At 45.0% G+C, this 16488-nt stretch overlaps 1 protein-coding gene across 1 annotated transcript; it reads right to left on the bottom strand.

Moving 5' to 3' along the window:
• Positions 1-776: 776 nt before the first annotated feature.
• NPEPL1 (aminopeptidase like 1) lies at positions 777-16038 on the bottom strand. Its single transcript, XM_065849509.2, has 12 exons — positions 15828-16038; positions 14639-14824; positions 13323-13493; positions 10706-10795; positions 9927-10008; positions 9608-9750; positions 8974-9051; positions 5332-5432; positions 4595-4718; positions 3291-3467; positions 2517-2627; positions 777-1691 (listed from the first exon to the last, which is right to left on the bottom strand). The coding sequence occupies exons 1-12, from the start codon at positions 15975-15977 to the stop codon at positions 1533-1535; spliced, it is 1572 nt and encodes a 523-aa protein (XP_065705581.1). The 5' UTR covers positions 15978-16038; the 3' UTR covers positions 777-1532.
• Between the last annotated feature and the right edge of the window lie 450 nt (positions 16039-16488).

Here is a 16488-nt window from a genome sequence, read left to right as displayed (position 1 = left end):
CGATCAAGTGGACCAGAGAACCAAAAGAGCAAGGGAGAAGCAAATATAGCAAATCATAATGAAGTTCTTTTAAGTTACATTCTGCCTAAGAATCAAATATAGCCACAAAACCAAAATGAAAAATGTTTCTTCTGCTCACTTCTATATTAAGCTTTCCATGAGGTCTTTAATCAAAAGGACTCACAACTAAACCAGATGTGTACCTCATTGGTGGAACTCCACCTAAAACCCAGCACCAGTTCTCCCCAGGGATCATCTCCGGCACAGAGAAAGGTGCAGTTTGTCACAACTCGGCTTGACTTTATCTGCAAAGCAGCCAAAAGCGTGCGCTGGGTGGGATTTTTCACCATCAGCGCTTCGGTTGAGCCAAGAAACTTTTCCAACAGCTGATGCTTGAGGCACCGGGCAGGGACCAGCACTGATCAGAACCTGGTCCCTGTGTTCCCAGTCCTGCCACTGACGTTACCTCAGCTGGGACGAGTCATTTCCCGGGGGCGTCAAATCCAAACTACTGCTTGTGAACTCCTGGTGACCGGCTTATACAGAAACTAACACTATGCATCCCTGACTCCCACTGAATCAAACGAAGTGAATCAGTCAGCGTTCGCTCTTCAGCACAGCCCCAAACCATTCGGTATAAGCTGTTACGCTATTAGCTGTGTTTTCAGATGTATGCGTGCTGGGAAAAGGAATCTGAACAGAGTAATGATGTTGCGCACAAACTTTTGGAGCACTCCGTGTTCTCAGCAATGTAAATAACACCATGAAACGCCACATGGGATACGTAAGCTGCTTTAATAATAATAAATTTATTAAGTGGCAAGAAGCCACTATGCTTTGTAAACCGATTTTACTCAATCACAGTCCCTCTATTTTTTTCCTCATTTAACATGAATACATTCTGTAATTTGTATGTGAAAGATTTACGTAGAGATATGTTCTGGACCACTCCTGCTGATTTTACTGGTCAGAAAAACATTAAACATGCGGAAACAGCACCTTATTAAAACTATAGGCCTTTTCTCATTACATCTCCTTTGCTGCTATGCTAAATTGTCACTGAGTTAAGCCAAGTCTAGAGAGGTTTTTTTTCCTTGTCCTGTGTTCTGAGATGTAGTGGGGCCTGCAAAAATGTCTGATAAAACCTCACATATAATAAGTAATTCAGAAGGCTTTGTAAGCAATAGCTGCAGTTGCTTCTTTAGTCTAGAGAGAGCTTCTCATGCATTAATGCACTTAGTTAGGTTTTGTGAGGAGCTCAGAGGAGGACGTGCCCTCTTCCTGATACAGTTAGTTGAGCCTAGACTCTGCACCACTGGTATTGTTCAGCAACTGTGTGCACCAATAATTTAAAAAACAAAACAAAACAAGAAATCAGGCTTTTTTTATCAGAAACAAGTAATAAATCTTATCATGATAGTAAAAAAAAAATAAAATGGCAATTTTTGACGTGTGACATTTTCATTGCTTGAGAACGAATCAGTGCAAAGTGAGGTAACCCACGCACCCCGTCACTTCGGGCTGGGGGCGCATTAAACCAGGCGCCGCCTCTTTGAATCCCTCTCCATGTCCTCAGCGGGAGAGTCTCCATTGCACCCCAGAGGGGACACCATGTTTAGCAACGGGTCTTCAGACGCCCCTCCAAACAGGGACAGCAACAAAGCCACACCATAGCCAGTAGCTCGTTCACCCTAGGGAAAAAATAAAGAACAATACACACTTCAGACTGTGTTATTTCAATCTAGTTTTAATTTACTTACTTAGCAAGGGCACTGATGGCACCTGGCCACAGCGAACACTTGGGGTCCCTGGTGGGCCGGCTCATCTTGTGCTTCTGTATCCTCCCTGCTATTGGAACGTGTCCTGGTTTGATTAAACCAACACGTTGGTTGATTCACATCAGAACAGAGCTCACACCGACTCAAAGGTGGATTTATAGTAGCATTGTTCAGGGCAGAGAATGTTCCATCCAGCATGAGCATGGATTTGGAGTATGAACTGAGTTAAGCTGGGTTTTAAAAAAATAAAGAGGCAGGGGAAGTAAATTGGCCTGTTTTTTAGGAAAAAAAGCATATACACAAGTTCCACCAAAGGGAGGAGGAGGAGGAAACCCCACAAGCGAACAAATGTTTTCCCTGCTGCAGGTCAGCAGGCAGGATAATCAACTCTGGCCAATCATCTGAAAACAATATGGGTGAAAATGGAAGGCTAGGATTATTGCCACGAACAGAAAGTAGGCAAGTTGTCAAAGTTTACAACAATAAAGATGTTGCTGATTAAAGTGACTGTTAGAATATTTGAAAACCCAAATGAAAAATATGAACAGATGAAGCTACCAAAACAAATACATTCTCACAGATGAAGTGTCAAGTGCTTTTCTAAAGAACTCTTCTCCACCTAATTCTCTCACTTTGAATTTGATGGCACAGAACTCAGAGTATCCGCAGGCACCAGCAGTTTTCTTTACCCAGTCTGCTCACCCAGGAAAATGTCAGAAGTCATGTGGACATACTCACTGCATGAACAGGTGCAGCGATGTCTATGTGGACCCAGACTCCTGGCCAGTCAAAGCCAATGTGAGAAGCAATGAAGAGCCCAGCACAGGAGCTTGGAGTATTGTCTCGGTCCTGCAGAAATAAAAAAAACCCAGCTGGTCTTGCAAGAAAAGAAGACATCAATGTTTTACTCTTGCCTACAGAAAAGACAGTTGCGCAAATGCAACTCGAAGATTAACGAATGGCCCTACAATTCTGTGCTCACCAGCTCTACTGTAAATCCCTTGACTTACGCCCTGGTAGTGGTCTGGTCCTGCTCAATTCCTTTTCTGCTCCTTTCTGTGATGTTTTTGGAACTTACTGCACATTGTAACTCTCAAACACAGCACAAGCGACTGCAGCAATCCCTGAGGCCTCTGTCCTCAATTCCCTGGTTTCTGCAATCCCAGTTAGTGTCTCTGCCGGTTATACATGATCTGAGGAATACCCGCCTTACCTTCTCAAACAGTGCCCATCCAGGAATTCAGCATTTATCTTAGGCCCATGCTTAAAAGACAAGCGGCCCAAAGACCCCATTGCAGCAGGCTACCCTGTTTAAAATTGACACTAAGCAGCAGCACAGTGACATAAATCCTCAGGTAAAATACTCTGAAGACTGTAATTATACGGCTCATTTCTAAAAGATTACAGCCCACACAAAGAGCTTCCAGCCAGGTATGGACAGACAAGCAGGTTATCTAGAACACACAAATTTTTATGTAATAAATGAAATTTAAAAGGAAAAGAAAATCTTACTGCCACAGAGTTCTTCATATCAGCTACAGCAGAGGTGAATTCACTGAAGTGGAGCTCCGGGCAATACACAAGAGGATGGACCAAGTCTCCACAGTTCCTGCCAGCTTTAACACAAGCCTTTTCCCACTCTTCGTTATTGGTAAGGACAGCAGCATGGTACTTTCCTGTGGCGATTCCCTAGTGAGATGTACGACAAAATTGGGAAGGATTCACCTTACCCGTGCTGGGCAGAGTAATTCTGTACTACACCCTCTCAGTGCTAACAGCTGCTTTCTGCCTAATGAAACCACCAAGCAAAAAATGTCTGAAAACTACAAGAAGGTTGTGTTACAAATGCAGACATTGTAGCTACTGCTCAATCTTTAAAAATTGCTCAAAACCCATTCTGCAGTAAAACAGTCTGCATTTGTCTGGCCTATTCAAGCCACTGTCCTACAAAAATATTTCTTTACAGTTACCTAGCAAGCAAACTATATCACTTTACGATTATTTATCCTTAGAAATAAAATTAAATCAGGAATAAATTATAAATAAAACATCATAGAGGACACCCCAGCAATGTGTGTCTGAATGCAACACCCTCATTCATTGGGAAAGTTGCTTCCTTTCAAATAGACAAAACCCAGAAGCCAACACCACATCACTTTTCCAGTAGGACAATGATGGGAGACCTTCAAAAGACTCATGTTTATATCAACACATGCAACATTCATGCCTCTAAAATTTGGTACCACTTCTCCTCCTGATAGGAAAACCAATCCATTTGCTAGAAAATTAAACCACAAGAATCATCAATAGAACCTCCTACAAATCAGGAACAGATTTCAAAAAAGAACAGCATTAAATGTGTACCCTTGTGTCATCCTGTGTTTGACTTACAATGTAAGCCATTTTACAGACAAGAAGATTTTGAATCACTATCATCAAATCAGTTCTGCTCATTATAAAGCTACTGAATTGCAAACATTGAACATTGGCTGAGTTACATCAGCTGCTAATGCCATTAGAAGAATTTCATTTTTACTTAGAGAATACAAAAGCATAAAAGTTGCATAAAGAACAAAAAAAAAAACCTGCTTGAGTAATGTAGTTATAAGTGTAACGCGTTCACAGCACATGCCACGTGCACAGAATTACAGTTAACTAGGGGTTGCTGTTGGCAGCTTTCTCTTGCCACCATCAGTCAGTAGTTCAGAGTATCTCCCTTCCACCAAAGATGGGCAGGACAGAGGGAAAGGCGCGTACAATGCACAGACAGCAAAGGGACACGCACCCCCTGCCCGCCAGCAGCTCCGTATCGGTACCTGAGCTCCGGTAAGAGTGGCCATATCAAGAATGATATCAGCTCCCAGATCTTTGCATGCATAAGCTACTCCATCAGCCAGTATCAGCCTTCCTTCCGCATCCGTGTTATTGATTTCCACAGTTCTAGGAAGAAGAGAGGGCATTGAACACAACAGTGTTCCAGGCTGAAGTTGAGACTCATCTCTCTGGACTAGAACACTGGATGAGAAAGCAGACTCACACCCAACATGCTCTTACTTGACTCTGCAAGGGTGTTTGGCTGCTTATTCCCCAGCTGCAAGCATCCAGACAGCAAACATGGGAGAGCATTATAATAGTATTGCCCTCATGGTCAGGTCTACTTGCTGGGCTTGAATGATGCTTAGTAAGTTGAGCTGGGATTTTACAAACTACTGCTGCACAAAAAAATATCATATTCTGCTTAAAACAACAGGAGATTCTCAGCTTCTGCAACTGAGACAACATCGACTACAGACGGACACAGAAAACTGGCTGTACTGGAACAACTGCATAAACCTGAGTGCTTTATGGAAACTTAATCACAGGATATATGATATGCACTTTGTCGTGCATTTATACACCCAACAAGAAACTAAGAACACTTAAAATTGACTACTGTGGCTGGCTGAAATCCTGATGAGGGAGAGGTTCACTATCTGCATGGTACTTGGATAAACAGAACCAAAGGTAATGTTTCCTCCCCATGTTTCTGTGAAAACGAGAGACACAATCTTACTTTCCAGAGTAAAGAACATGAATGTCGTCAGGTCTTGTTGCACGGGGTCCGACTGCATTCTCAGCCAAACAAAAAACAGCATGAAGATTGTCTTTGAAACCCTGTAACGACAAGAGGAGATAAATGGGGTTTGATTGACATCAAACTAATTTATTGGGACTGAAAGCAATAACGGATTACAACTGCTGGACAGCAATGCCACTAATTGCATGGAAAAACTGTGATGAATGTCTTATATCCTGAAAGTGAGGAGATACAGAAAACAGGTGAGAATAAGGTAACCTCTAACACTGGTTTTAGAGCTGTCACTGGGGTGAATGAAATGGGGAGGGGATCTAGAAACCTTCCATCAACTGAGCAGCAATCAGGACAACCTGAGAGGGAAGGTCTCTGAATCAAAACACCTTTTGTACTCAGTGCGCAGATGCGACTGGAGGGGCTGATGTTCAGACTCCCTGGGAAGAGCACGTCAGGTCCTTCACAGCAGGATCTTCACAAGTACAGCTCCAAACCCACCGAACCCACCAGGAAACTGCCAGGCTCACCAAAACCAAACCTTAAGTCACTGAACCCCCTATGAAAGTCAGCAAGGTACATCTCCAAAGACAATTAACTCCTCTAATTTCAGTACAACTCTGACCCACAACAGAGATCACAAACACCACGTTGGACTGTGTAATTTCCTCACCTTCAGTAGCCACAAAGATCCAAGTAACAGAAGGTTTCAACGTGACAATTACAAAGGCTTGTGAGAGGACATTACACGGCCAGTCAGGATCCTTGGGATTATTTTCCAAACCCTGTATTTTCCACTGCTTTTATTTAGCCTCCAATAACAACAAAGACTCAACTGGGGCCACTTGAGAAACTGGGCTCCTCCCTATCATTTCTGCAATATTGGAGAAGAGCCTACAGTAATAGTGGAAAATGATGGAAATATTAAAAGCTATTATGCAGCCATTTGTGAACTGTGTACTTTTCCTAAAAATCCAAGCTCAGATGAGCAGATTCCGTCCCTGAGAATTTTGTTGGAAAGTAATTTGATCGTGGTGGTCCTGGAACTGACGGCACCCCATGTCCTGGTGGATGTCCCAGCATCCAACCTGCACCACGGCTCAGACGCACGCTACTCGGTCTGTCCTCTCTCTTCCCATGTGAAAACAAAAATACCCATGGCTAAGATGGATTTTGTGGGGTTTTTGTTTTGTTTTTCAGTGAGGGTGGCAGTGGGCAGGTACGTGTTTGTTGGGTTTTTTTTGGTGGTGTTACTAATATATCACTCCTGCCGGGAGGCACGCAGCATTTTTGCTCTTTTTTTCCCCCCCTTAGCCTCCTCTCTTACGGCACATCCATTTCTGGTTTACTTTGGTTTAAAATCAAGCGTTTATAAGATTACAGATGCCATTTTAACCTGTATGATCATTTTGCTATCTGTACAACAGCTGCATTGTGTGGAGGGATCCTAGAGACGGCAGCATTTACCAAGTAAAAACACAGTTCCTCCTCAACTAGGGTAGTTAGCATTAAAAACTTCAAATTCCTAGGAAAACTAGGGTCAGTTTTACTGTTAACCTCTTGATGAAAGTCCGTAGCTGAAGAAATCTGGCCTGGCTGAATGGGCTCATGTTCTGAAGTCTAAAGGGCAAATGCATCAATCAAAACATTTCAAAATCCCGGGCAGCACCTAGAAGCCATACAGTATCTTTGCAGTTTCCAGTCCAGCCAGCACGCAAACAGCGCTGCCGATGAGATAACCTCTTATCTGCCACCCTCTGCTCTTCCAAAATGGTCTGTGTGGCAAAAACCCCGCTCTATTCACAGTCTCTCACTGGACTGAACCAAATTTTCCTCCTCCAAGTGGGAGATGTGGTTAATTTGCTGTCAAAAAATGAAAACCCGCTTCCAGTACCAGTTGCCTTTTCCTCAATCTCAATCCACCTGTAGCTTCCCAAAAGCAGGATTCACTAGGCCAACATGTAGGATCAAGAAAGATCTCGACAATTTAAGTGAATTTTTTTCTCTTCCCCGTTGTGTTAGAAAGCTCACAATGGACAAAATGCATCTCCAGGAAAAAACCACTTGCTTAATTTTGCTATCCAAAGTCTTTTAAAATCACATTGTAAAACCACTGAACAGCATGTAGGCAGATTGTGAAGACGGATAATAACCTCTGCCCCTCTTCCCACGGAACTTCTATCCAACGCATTTCCAACTTCGGTCTCTGAGACAAAGCACAGCTAATTTAAACCCCTTCCAGCTCTACATTACTCTTAGAGCATTTAAAAAAAAACAGTCTTGAAACAGTAACAACAAATTCTTTCCACTGTCTATCTGAATACATTTTCTGTAGGGATTTCATTAACGGGTCTTCTTACATGAGGTTAAGTCAAGTGGCAAGATCATTCTTTTGTTTTTACACATAAAGGCACAGATTACTTGAGAGGTACAACAGCCTCGCCAGGCTTGGTTTGTCCAAACACATTACTGCCAGTTTATTCGTTGTTACAGTAATTGCACACGAAATGACAGATCATTTACAATCACACCGACTGTGGCTGTGAATGCAACTTCTCTCTGTGCAGATAATTACACACAAAACTACTTCTGAAACAAGGACTGAACCACTGAAGGAATGTCCAGCATCCATGGCTTTCCCAGACTCTCCCAAAGCTCTAAGTTCCAGCTCTTGCCCCTTGCAAACATGTGATTGAACTTTCGGAAGTTATGGGACACTGGCCATTTTGCCTAACATGCAGCTCACAAATCTGCTTTCAATTTTAAGTCTCTGCAGATAACTGGAAAGTTTACAATCGTTCCACATCAAACATGCAGCTTGGGCCAAGGCACAGAGCTGAACTGTTGAGAAATGGGAATTTGGCGCTGATCATCCCCTGGACAAAGCTTCTGTCAGATCTATGCATTAATCTGCAGCAGCAAATGTCCTTTGAACTTTGGATACTCCTTGGAGGCAATAGCTGCTCTGTCAGCAAGACTCAGTCACTGGATTTGTGGAGAGGGCAGTTTTATTGGCAGCGGCCACTTCTTTTTCCCAGCTCATATTGTTAAATCGTAATATGCATTTTTTTATATTCTTCATATTTCACTACGTGGCTTCCTCTCAGCTCCCCTACTACTTTCTGACCACAGAAGCAAACCAATAAGCAGCTGCTGATGAGACTGGAGCTGCCACTTCCCCAGTAGGTTAATATTAGAACTGGCACAGGATTTGCAATACGGACAGACTTCGCATCCCAGAGTCACTCAGTCCCTTCTCTGCTAAGGGGACGACAGCTGCCCCAAATCCCGCAGCTTAAACAAAGTCAGCACAGGATAACTCAGGTATAAATCTGATTCAAGGAACTAGAAACCACTCGGCCTGCAGAACAAACCCCGAAATTCAAGAAAAACTCTTAAAAAAAAAAAAGAGCACTCAAGGAATTTCTCACAATTCTCAAGATCCTGGTAAAGATTTGAAATATTTTCCTGAAATAGCAGAAAGAGCAGAGTGGCCAAGATCGGTAACAGCAGTGGCAGGTCAGAACTTCAGCATCAGACTGGCCCTATATCTGGGAATATATCCAAAAGCCAGACTGCTCTTGGCAATGCTGGGATACATGATATCAATTAACACGTTTTACTTACCTGCTTTACAGTGGCTTTGAAGGCACCCAAAATAGCAGCTGCTCCACCACAGTCTCTTTTCATTCCAGGCATAGTAGTCTGTTTAAACAGAACCACAGAGATAGTCTTTTTTCTTTATAATTTCACAGTAATGCCTACTAAAACTGGTGTTTCTGATGCTTCTGTAACTCTGGTCTTGACTGTCCTCAGCCATAACAGAAACACGGACCACATGCATCTGCTTATTCGTGGATCTTGCCTTAGAACTGCAAAATACTAAAACTCTGCTGCTAAATTTTTAGTAAATTTCAAAAAAGGTTTTTTTTTTTTTACAAGATTCGCACTGAGGACAACTCAAATCGGTTTTGGATCTATTTCCAAAATCAGAAATTCAACATCTTTGTTTCTAGTTTTCTCCTAGCAGTGGTAATACTTAAAGGGCAATAATATCAGGTAGCTATTGAACTGCGCCATAAAATGCTCCTTGAATCCTGTCTGGTCTTCTCTCCTGGTAGTTTGTGTCCACAAGGATGACAGTAGGTCAAGTGTTTACTCAAATAAGTATACTTTGTTTTCCTATGGACATGAACTGCATTATTTCCATCAGAAAACAACAGCATAAGCAAAGGCAGCAGCAGAATAGGTGTTACTGTACCTTTCCCTTAATGCTGAGTCCTCCGGTGTCATACACGATACCTTTGCCCACCCATGCGATGGTCTGTGTGGCACCGTCTGGAGTGTGACTGAGAACTGCCAGGGCTGGAGGGTGCAGAGCTGCCTTGCCAACCCCATAGATACCTGCAAAACAGAGGATTAAACCACTTGTGGGGAAGAAAGACTGTGGGAGCAATCTGTGGCTATTTTCTGTAAAACATCTTGGAATACTATGGGCAATGAAACTGTTCCAAAAACGTGCAAATAAAACATTCCAATTAACTGCTAGGAAAAAAAGCTGAGATTTCAACAAGATATACCTCCAAAGCCTCTCTCTTTCAGCTCCTCATCTCGAATAATGGTAGGAGTAATCCCGAGATCCTTGCCAACTTTTTTTATTTCCTTAATCATTAAAAGAAAAAGGACACCGTCAGTCAGTCATCAGGAGGACACGTTTGTGTCTTTCCACACATATGGGTACCCACACAAGGGTTTTGTGTGATTTTTGCATGGGTATACACACAAACATTCACAATCTGGGGAGAGGTGCTGGTTTTCCAATGGTCTAATTCCACTGAGACATCCTTGATTTACTATGGCATGAAATACAGATTTGAGCTTTAAGCTCCCCCAATAAAAGAAGCCTTCAGAGGTAAAGGCCGGCTGTTCACTCTGTTGGATCATGATACTGTATGACAGGAATATTTTCATTCTCAAGAGCTTTCCAGATCTTTATGATAGAACTCATTTGGAAACATGCCAACGTCTGTCCCATAATTTTAGAAACTCTTATCACCACTGGGCTTTAAGACAACACTGGCACTGGTAAAGAAGCCAATGTCATGACCGAACCAAGAACTCAGGTATTCTGACTCTCAGTGCCTCACCTCAAGCTTTACACTCCACCTCTTTCCAACTTAACAAAGTTCTATGAAATATTAAAGGCCAAAGAAATAGCTCCAGCATCCTTGGACAGGTTCTTTGATGCGCTGCCCACTGCTGACATCCAGGTTTTGCTAAGAGATAGCAAGACTAGCTCTTGATTACTGTAGTCTAGACTTACAATTAGTAACTCTTACTCATCAGGTGTATTACCCACCTCCAGGAAGTTATCTGTGTTCATCTCATTACATGGGGTGTCCACAATTCGAGCAGCCAGCCTGACTCCTTCTGTAGCACTTGCCAGACACTATGAAAAGAAGCAAGGATGCCTGAGAACTGGCCTTGGTTTGGCTGGTTTTCTGCACAGCTTTGCATTTAGTCCTGTGCAGCCTACACCACATGTGTGGTTCCTCTGGAGAACATTAATGTTTTAACGCAACTAATCGCAGGCAGTTGTAGAGTATTAACTGTCAATCAAGCTAGCCATTAGTTTTTTCTATGTGCCATTTTTCCTGTGCTCTCATTTCTAAGCAATTGTATTCCTTCCCACAGTGAACTGATACTGCAAAATTACCAGCCTTCTCCACTACCAGAGGGAGACCAAGAAGGCAACGTGAGGTCAAGAAAAATAAGAGAAAGCAAATTCAGGATGTCACAATGAGCCTGCAGGCTGCTTGGGCTGGAAAACTGCAGAGATTACACAATCTACAATATGGGAAACCACAGAGTTTACACGCGGCAGGCAGTGAGCAAAATAAAGATTATTACCACCAGACATTCTATACGGCCGGCCCATGGGGAACGTGGAATATTTCATATTTGTGCCAAACATGTCTGCATCTGTTCCCTCATTCCTGTGGCAAAATGGACTGATCCTCACACTGGACTAAGAACTTGTGGACAGAATCAAAATAGTCCAGAGTGAGCACGTCAAGGCTGCTTCCTTAAAGAAGGATCCTCCTGGCAAAAAGGACGACAGGAACACTGGACACTAACTTTTAACTCCTGGGCATTAACAACTTGAAACAAAGACCGGGTGACAGGAAACTTTGTTCAAGCCCCCCAGTAGCCACACAGCAGTGAAGACCACACACAGCAGAAGGGCAAGTCGAGATGGGCTACAAAGGAATCCGATGTGCTGAGGTATCTGAAGTTTGGCTTGGCCAGACTGGCCTAAGGACTCTATACATTCCATATCCCAGCAGACTCATAAACCTTGGCTTGCTTTGGAATGGTGCCTGATTCCCTGGAACTACTTTTGATTGCTTTACTTCTCATAAAGGGATAAGGACCTTTCAGGAGCTGAGTTAGGTTTGGAGTGATTCACCATTAGGGCCATGCAGGTAAATGGAGGTGCTCTAACCCAAAGGTCAAACAATATAACTTACAGAAATAAGCTGTGCCTGGCTTAGCTTGCAGGGTACCCAAGAGAACCCGGATAACGGCAGCCTTTAATAAGTGTCTTGTAAAACTGTGACCATCTCTGCTAGTCCTCACCATAAAATATCCTGGACAATGCAGTAGGTGCAAAATACAGCAACATGCCAAGGGAGAGGTCTAGCTAAAGGAATCCTATCACACGCCTCTTCCATGCTCTGCATTAGCTGTGGTGCTGGTTGGATTTAAGGGGTCAAAACTGACCTTGGAGGAAGTCAGTAATAGTTTTGGCATTGACATCAAGGAGAAGAACAGTAAGTAGAAACAATTTCAGCTTTGTTTTGTAGTTATAAATAACCCAAGTGGTTTGGAATCTACCTATCCGAAGGAAACATTTTTGACACCAGTTACGTTTTTGCTGATTTGGGGCATGGAAAAATTGAGTCATCAGCAGTACATCTGTCACTTTCCTGAAAACTGGTCTGGCATCATTTGCTGCGGCCAATTCAGTTCATAGAGTAAGGGCAAAGTAAGGAGGAAAAGACACTGAAAGAAGAAGAAATACCCTGAAGTTGCAATTCTGTGAATTGCAGGTGCAGCAACAAATCCACTGCCACAATTTTTAGGAGATTTGAATAACCTCACTGGCTGATGGGCCCAGTGAGCGTCCATCTGTACTGAAGCACAGAACCTGGAGCAGAGTGGGAAGCCACCTAATAGCTTAAGTGCAAACCTTGAAATAGCTTCCAAGTTAGGATCTTGAAGAGGAATGGCCTAACATGCTAAGTTACCTGATGTGGAGTTTCCTCTCTGTAATAGTCAGGTGAAAGGGAAACACTCTTTGATTATCTGCTACTGAAAGACAACTTGGACATATTTAAGTTATGTAAAGCTCATCCCCAAGCTGTACCGTTCCTCTGGCTCTTGTTTCTGGCTACGGTTCTGCTAGAAAAACTCAGCCAAAAAGGCACATCAGACAGAAATAGCAGAGGCCATATGTGATCCCAGAATAAGCAACTTTTAGTGCCTTCACTGTGACATTCACCTGCAGAGCCACATACAGATTTTGCCCACGTAAAAGAAAGAGTGAAGCCCACACACTGAAGGCAATGTAATATTAGAAGCTAAAAATACATTACATGCACCTACGAAAAACATGAGAAAGGAGAAGTTTTCTTTGTGCTACTTCTTTGGTGCTTTCCACCCTTGAAATCCAAATTTTGAATAACACCTTCAGCCTTTGCTGCAGTAACATGTTCAATATTTCTGCTCACAGGTGCTGTGAACTGATCAATTTCAAGGAATTTTGATCTACAATAATACATCACTTTAGATATAACACCTATCCCATGTGTAGCTCGAGACACATTTGTGCATGCAACAAACTAAAGAAAAAAAAAAAAGACATTTCAGGGAATAATGGATACAAATGAAGATGGAAAAAACCAAAACCTTACTTTAAGTGTTGCCACTTCTATCGGTCCATTGTTTTGTCCAACCAGGTAAAACTCCACCGTGACGGTTTTCTTCTCAGTGCGTCTCGAAGCGCTGGAGCGGTGTGTGAACAAGGGGAAAGCCCTGGCCAGCGCACACGCAGAAGCGAAGACCTCAGATCGCTCACAGACCATCTGAAACACCCATCGGAAGACAAGACGGACAACATTAGGGACATGGAAAACTACACTTCAGAGGATATGTTACCTGTGATGTTATTGGGGAAGAAAAGGGGCTGGGTGGGAAATAACCGCTGTCTGAATCAAGTCATGCTCATCGTCACGTTTGGCATGGATGGGTGGCAGTACCAGTGGTACCACACTGACCTGGCTCAGCTCATCTCCCACATGGAAATTAAATACACTGCTGGACTGGACTGTGTAGGAATTAGTACATCCTTATAAGGGAGCTGGGCTACTTTAATTACACTAGTGCAATTAACAAAGGTTAGCTTACAGATCAAGACAAAAAAGCATGGGAACTATCAAAGTGTGTGCAAAGCAAATACAGAAATGATATGAGAATGCAACTGACATTAACCCAAAGCTTTTTAACATGTAGAATATTTTTCTGAAGTTCATTACAGAAATTACCAATGGAAAGTAGTTTTAGCTAAACACTTTCAAAATTAACTATAAGGGAAAAAAAATGAGTTATTACTCTTGCAAATAAGTTTTCCCAGAAAAGAGTAAAATTAGATTTTGTTAGCGACACTGGCTATGTGAGCTTTCTCTGACAGCCTACAAATCTGAATTAACCTGCAGGAGCTACAGAAACAAGCAACAAATTCATCAGGCTCACACAGAAGATGACCCACGCAGTCCAAGAGCTTGTCCTGCAAAGGACTCACACTGGAGCACGAGTTTGCATCGAGACTTCAAAAACGCGCTGCGTAACACAAACAAGGCACCTTGACTGGGACAAGCAATGGAGAATAGCACTCTGCACGCAGGCTACGTCCACCTTGTAAAGCGTGTGCTAGTATCATAAAGCCTACTTTGAAAAAAGCCACTACCTGTTCCCTTTGCACGGCAATTCCTAATTGGAAGATATTTCATACATATCCAACATTAGTTCCCTCCAACTGTCTGAGCATGCATAAGCTTTTATAGTCAGGTCTTGTTTACACGTCAGTCCAAAACTACTTATAAATGTCAGTATAATTATATCAGCTAAACTTGCCCACCCCCAGCCTCCTTGGATACAGCTAAAATCCTGAAAAGTCGAGAAAACACTCGACTAGACATTTCACCAGAAGCGTTTTCAAACTGCCACTTACGACAATACATCTGTTGACACCTCCTGGAAGGCAATTCCTGACCAGGCGGGTGACGAACTGAGCTGCAGACGGGCTGTTGTGCCGGCTGACCCTGGAAGGCAACGCGGCCACCGTGGCGTAATTCAGGTAGAGCGGGCAGCTGTCGGTGGGGTTTGGGTTCAGAGTGCTCAGCGCCGATTGCCAGATCTGGGGAGAAAAGAAGAATTTAAAGACAAAGAGCTGTATAAGACTTTTCTTTCCATCTCACTCCCAATATATTTAGGGACTTTTTAGTTGCGGGATTTTAGGTGTGGGAAATAAAGACATTATGCACACGCTTTTAAATGCAATAACCTCTAGAGTGAAAAGAAACAGGAAATATGACAAACCTGTTATTAGCCAGAAAATACAAGCGTCCATTACAAGCATCTCTTCTAAGCTATATGAATGAAAATTTAAAACCACACCTGCTTAAGAGCCTTTTTAAGTTGAGGCAGCTTTGTAAGTGATAAACAGATGGATTCACACAGCAATTTAATTAAAAACAAACAAACAAACAAAGAAGGCTAAATACTGTCATAAGAGACTCAGGAGTCCAGCGAAAAACCTGCCAAACATCCAGCGACCTAAAACGCCGCAATGCAAAACATTCATCATTTCACCACCAGCCATCAACACCGCCTAAATAAAAATAGGTCGGCACATCCCCCCGCGGCAGCCGAGCGCAGGGAGGGGAAACCTGCTCACCCCGAGCGGGGGCCGAGGCTCAGGCACCGGCTACCCGAGTTTCGGTAATTAACGCGGGCACGCCGTGTCCCCTCGGAGCGGGCAAAGCGCACGGGGGGCTCGGGACGGGCTGCCCGGGTCCTCCTCCCGCAGCAACAGGCTCGGCCCGGACCCGCGGCCGCTCCCGACCCCGGGACCGGCTCGTTTCCCCTTGATCGTTCCGCTAAGGGCCACTCCGAGGCGGTTTCCCGGGGTAAAACCCTTCGGCCCGGGGTTGGAGGCCGGGTGTCCCCTGGCCGCTGCAGGCCCGGCACCGCGCAGGCAGCTCAGGCCGGGCGAGCCCCCGCCTGCCCCGCACCACGAGGCCGCTCGGGGCCAGGCGGGGACCCGGGGGTCGGGGACGGGGCTCCCCGGGCCGGGGCCGCCGCCTCAGCGGTTCTGTGTGTGTGTCGGGGGAACGGGGGCACCGCGCTCCCGGCCTCACCTCCTCGGTGACCCGCGGCTGCAGCTTGCCCCGCAGCTGCGCCCAGGGCAGGCGGTGCAGGTTGTGGAGCTGGCCCAGGACGAGCACCGGGCGGCTCTGCGGGTCCGCCTCGCCGGCGCTGGCCTGGAACTCCAGCTGCACGTTCGCCATCTTCCTGCCCCCCGGCCCGGCTCGGCTCAGCCCGGCCCGGCCGCACGGCTCCGCCCCGGCGCCGGCTCCGCGGGGCGGGCAGCACGGCGGGGCGGGCGGCCCCCGGCGGCAGCGCCGGGCACGGCAGGCGGGCAGCGGCCCGGGCGGGGCGCGGGACCCGGGACCCGGATGAGGCGGAGGGCGCAGGCCCGGCCGGGGTCGATCCTGTCCCCTTGTGAAACGTTTTCCCGGGGCTGCGGCCTCCACAGCCCCGACACGGGCCCCGCGCCGTCGGTGCTGCAGCCTGGGCCGGTGTGCGGCTCGTCCGCATCACAGAATCCCAGAATGCCAGGGGTTGAAGGGACCTGGAAAGCTCATCCAGTGCAATCCCCCCATGGAGCAGGAACACCCAGCTGAGGTTCCACAGGAAGGTGTCCAGGCGGGTTTGAATGTCTGCAGAGAAGGAGACTCCACAACCTCCCTGGGCAGCCTGGGCCAGGCTCTGATGCCCTCACCAGGAAGAAGTTTCTTC

Source organism: Patagioenas fasciata, chromosome 16 (assembly GCF_037038585.1).
Source record: "Patagioenas fasciata isolate bPatFas1 chromosome 16, bPatFas1.hap1, whole genome shotgun sequence".
Lineage (NCBI taxonomy): Eukaryota > Metazoa > Chordata > Aves > Columbiformes > Columbidae > Patagioenas > Patagioenas fasciata.
Note: the sequence above shows the minus strand (reverse complement) of the source record. Positions and strands in the feature narration are given on the sequence as shown.

Bases quoted from the DNA above. Each gene is read 5' to 3' on its own strand.
- NPEPL1 (XM_065849509.2), bottom strand. From the start codon at position 15,977: ATGGCGAACGTGCAGCTGGAGTTCCAGGCCAGCGCCGGCGAGGCGGAC. The intron at 9,052-9,607 runs GTACAGTAACAC...CTGTTTAAACAG, and splicing joins GACTCAGCATTAAGGGAAAG to ACTACTATGCCTGGAATGAA. The intron at 1,692-2,516 runs GTGAGTATGTCC...TTTTTTCCCTAG, and splicing joins TCGCTGCACCTGTTCATGCA to GGTGAACGAGCTACTGGCTA.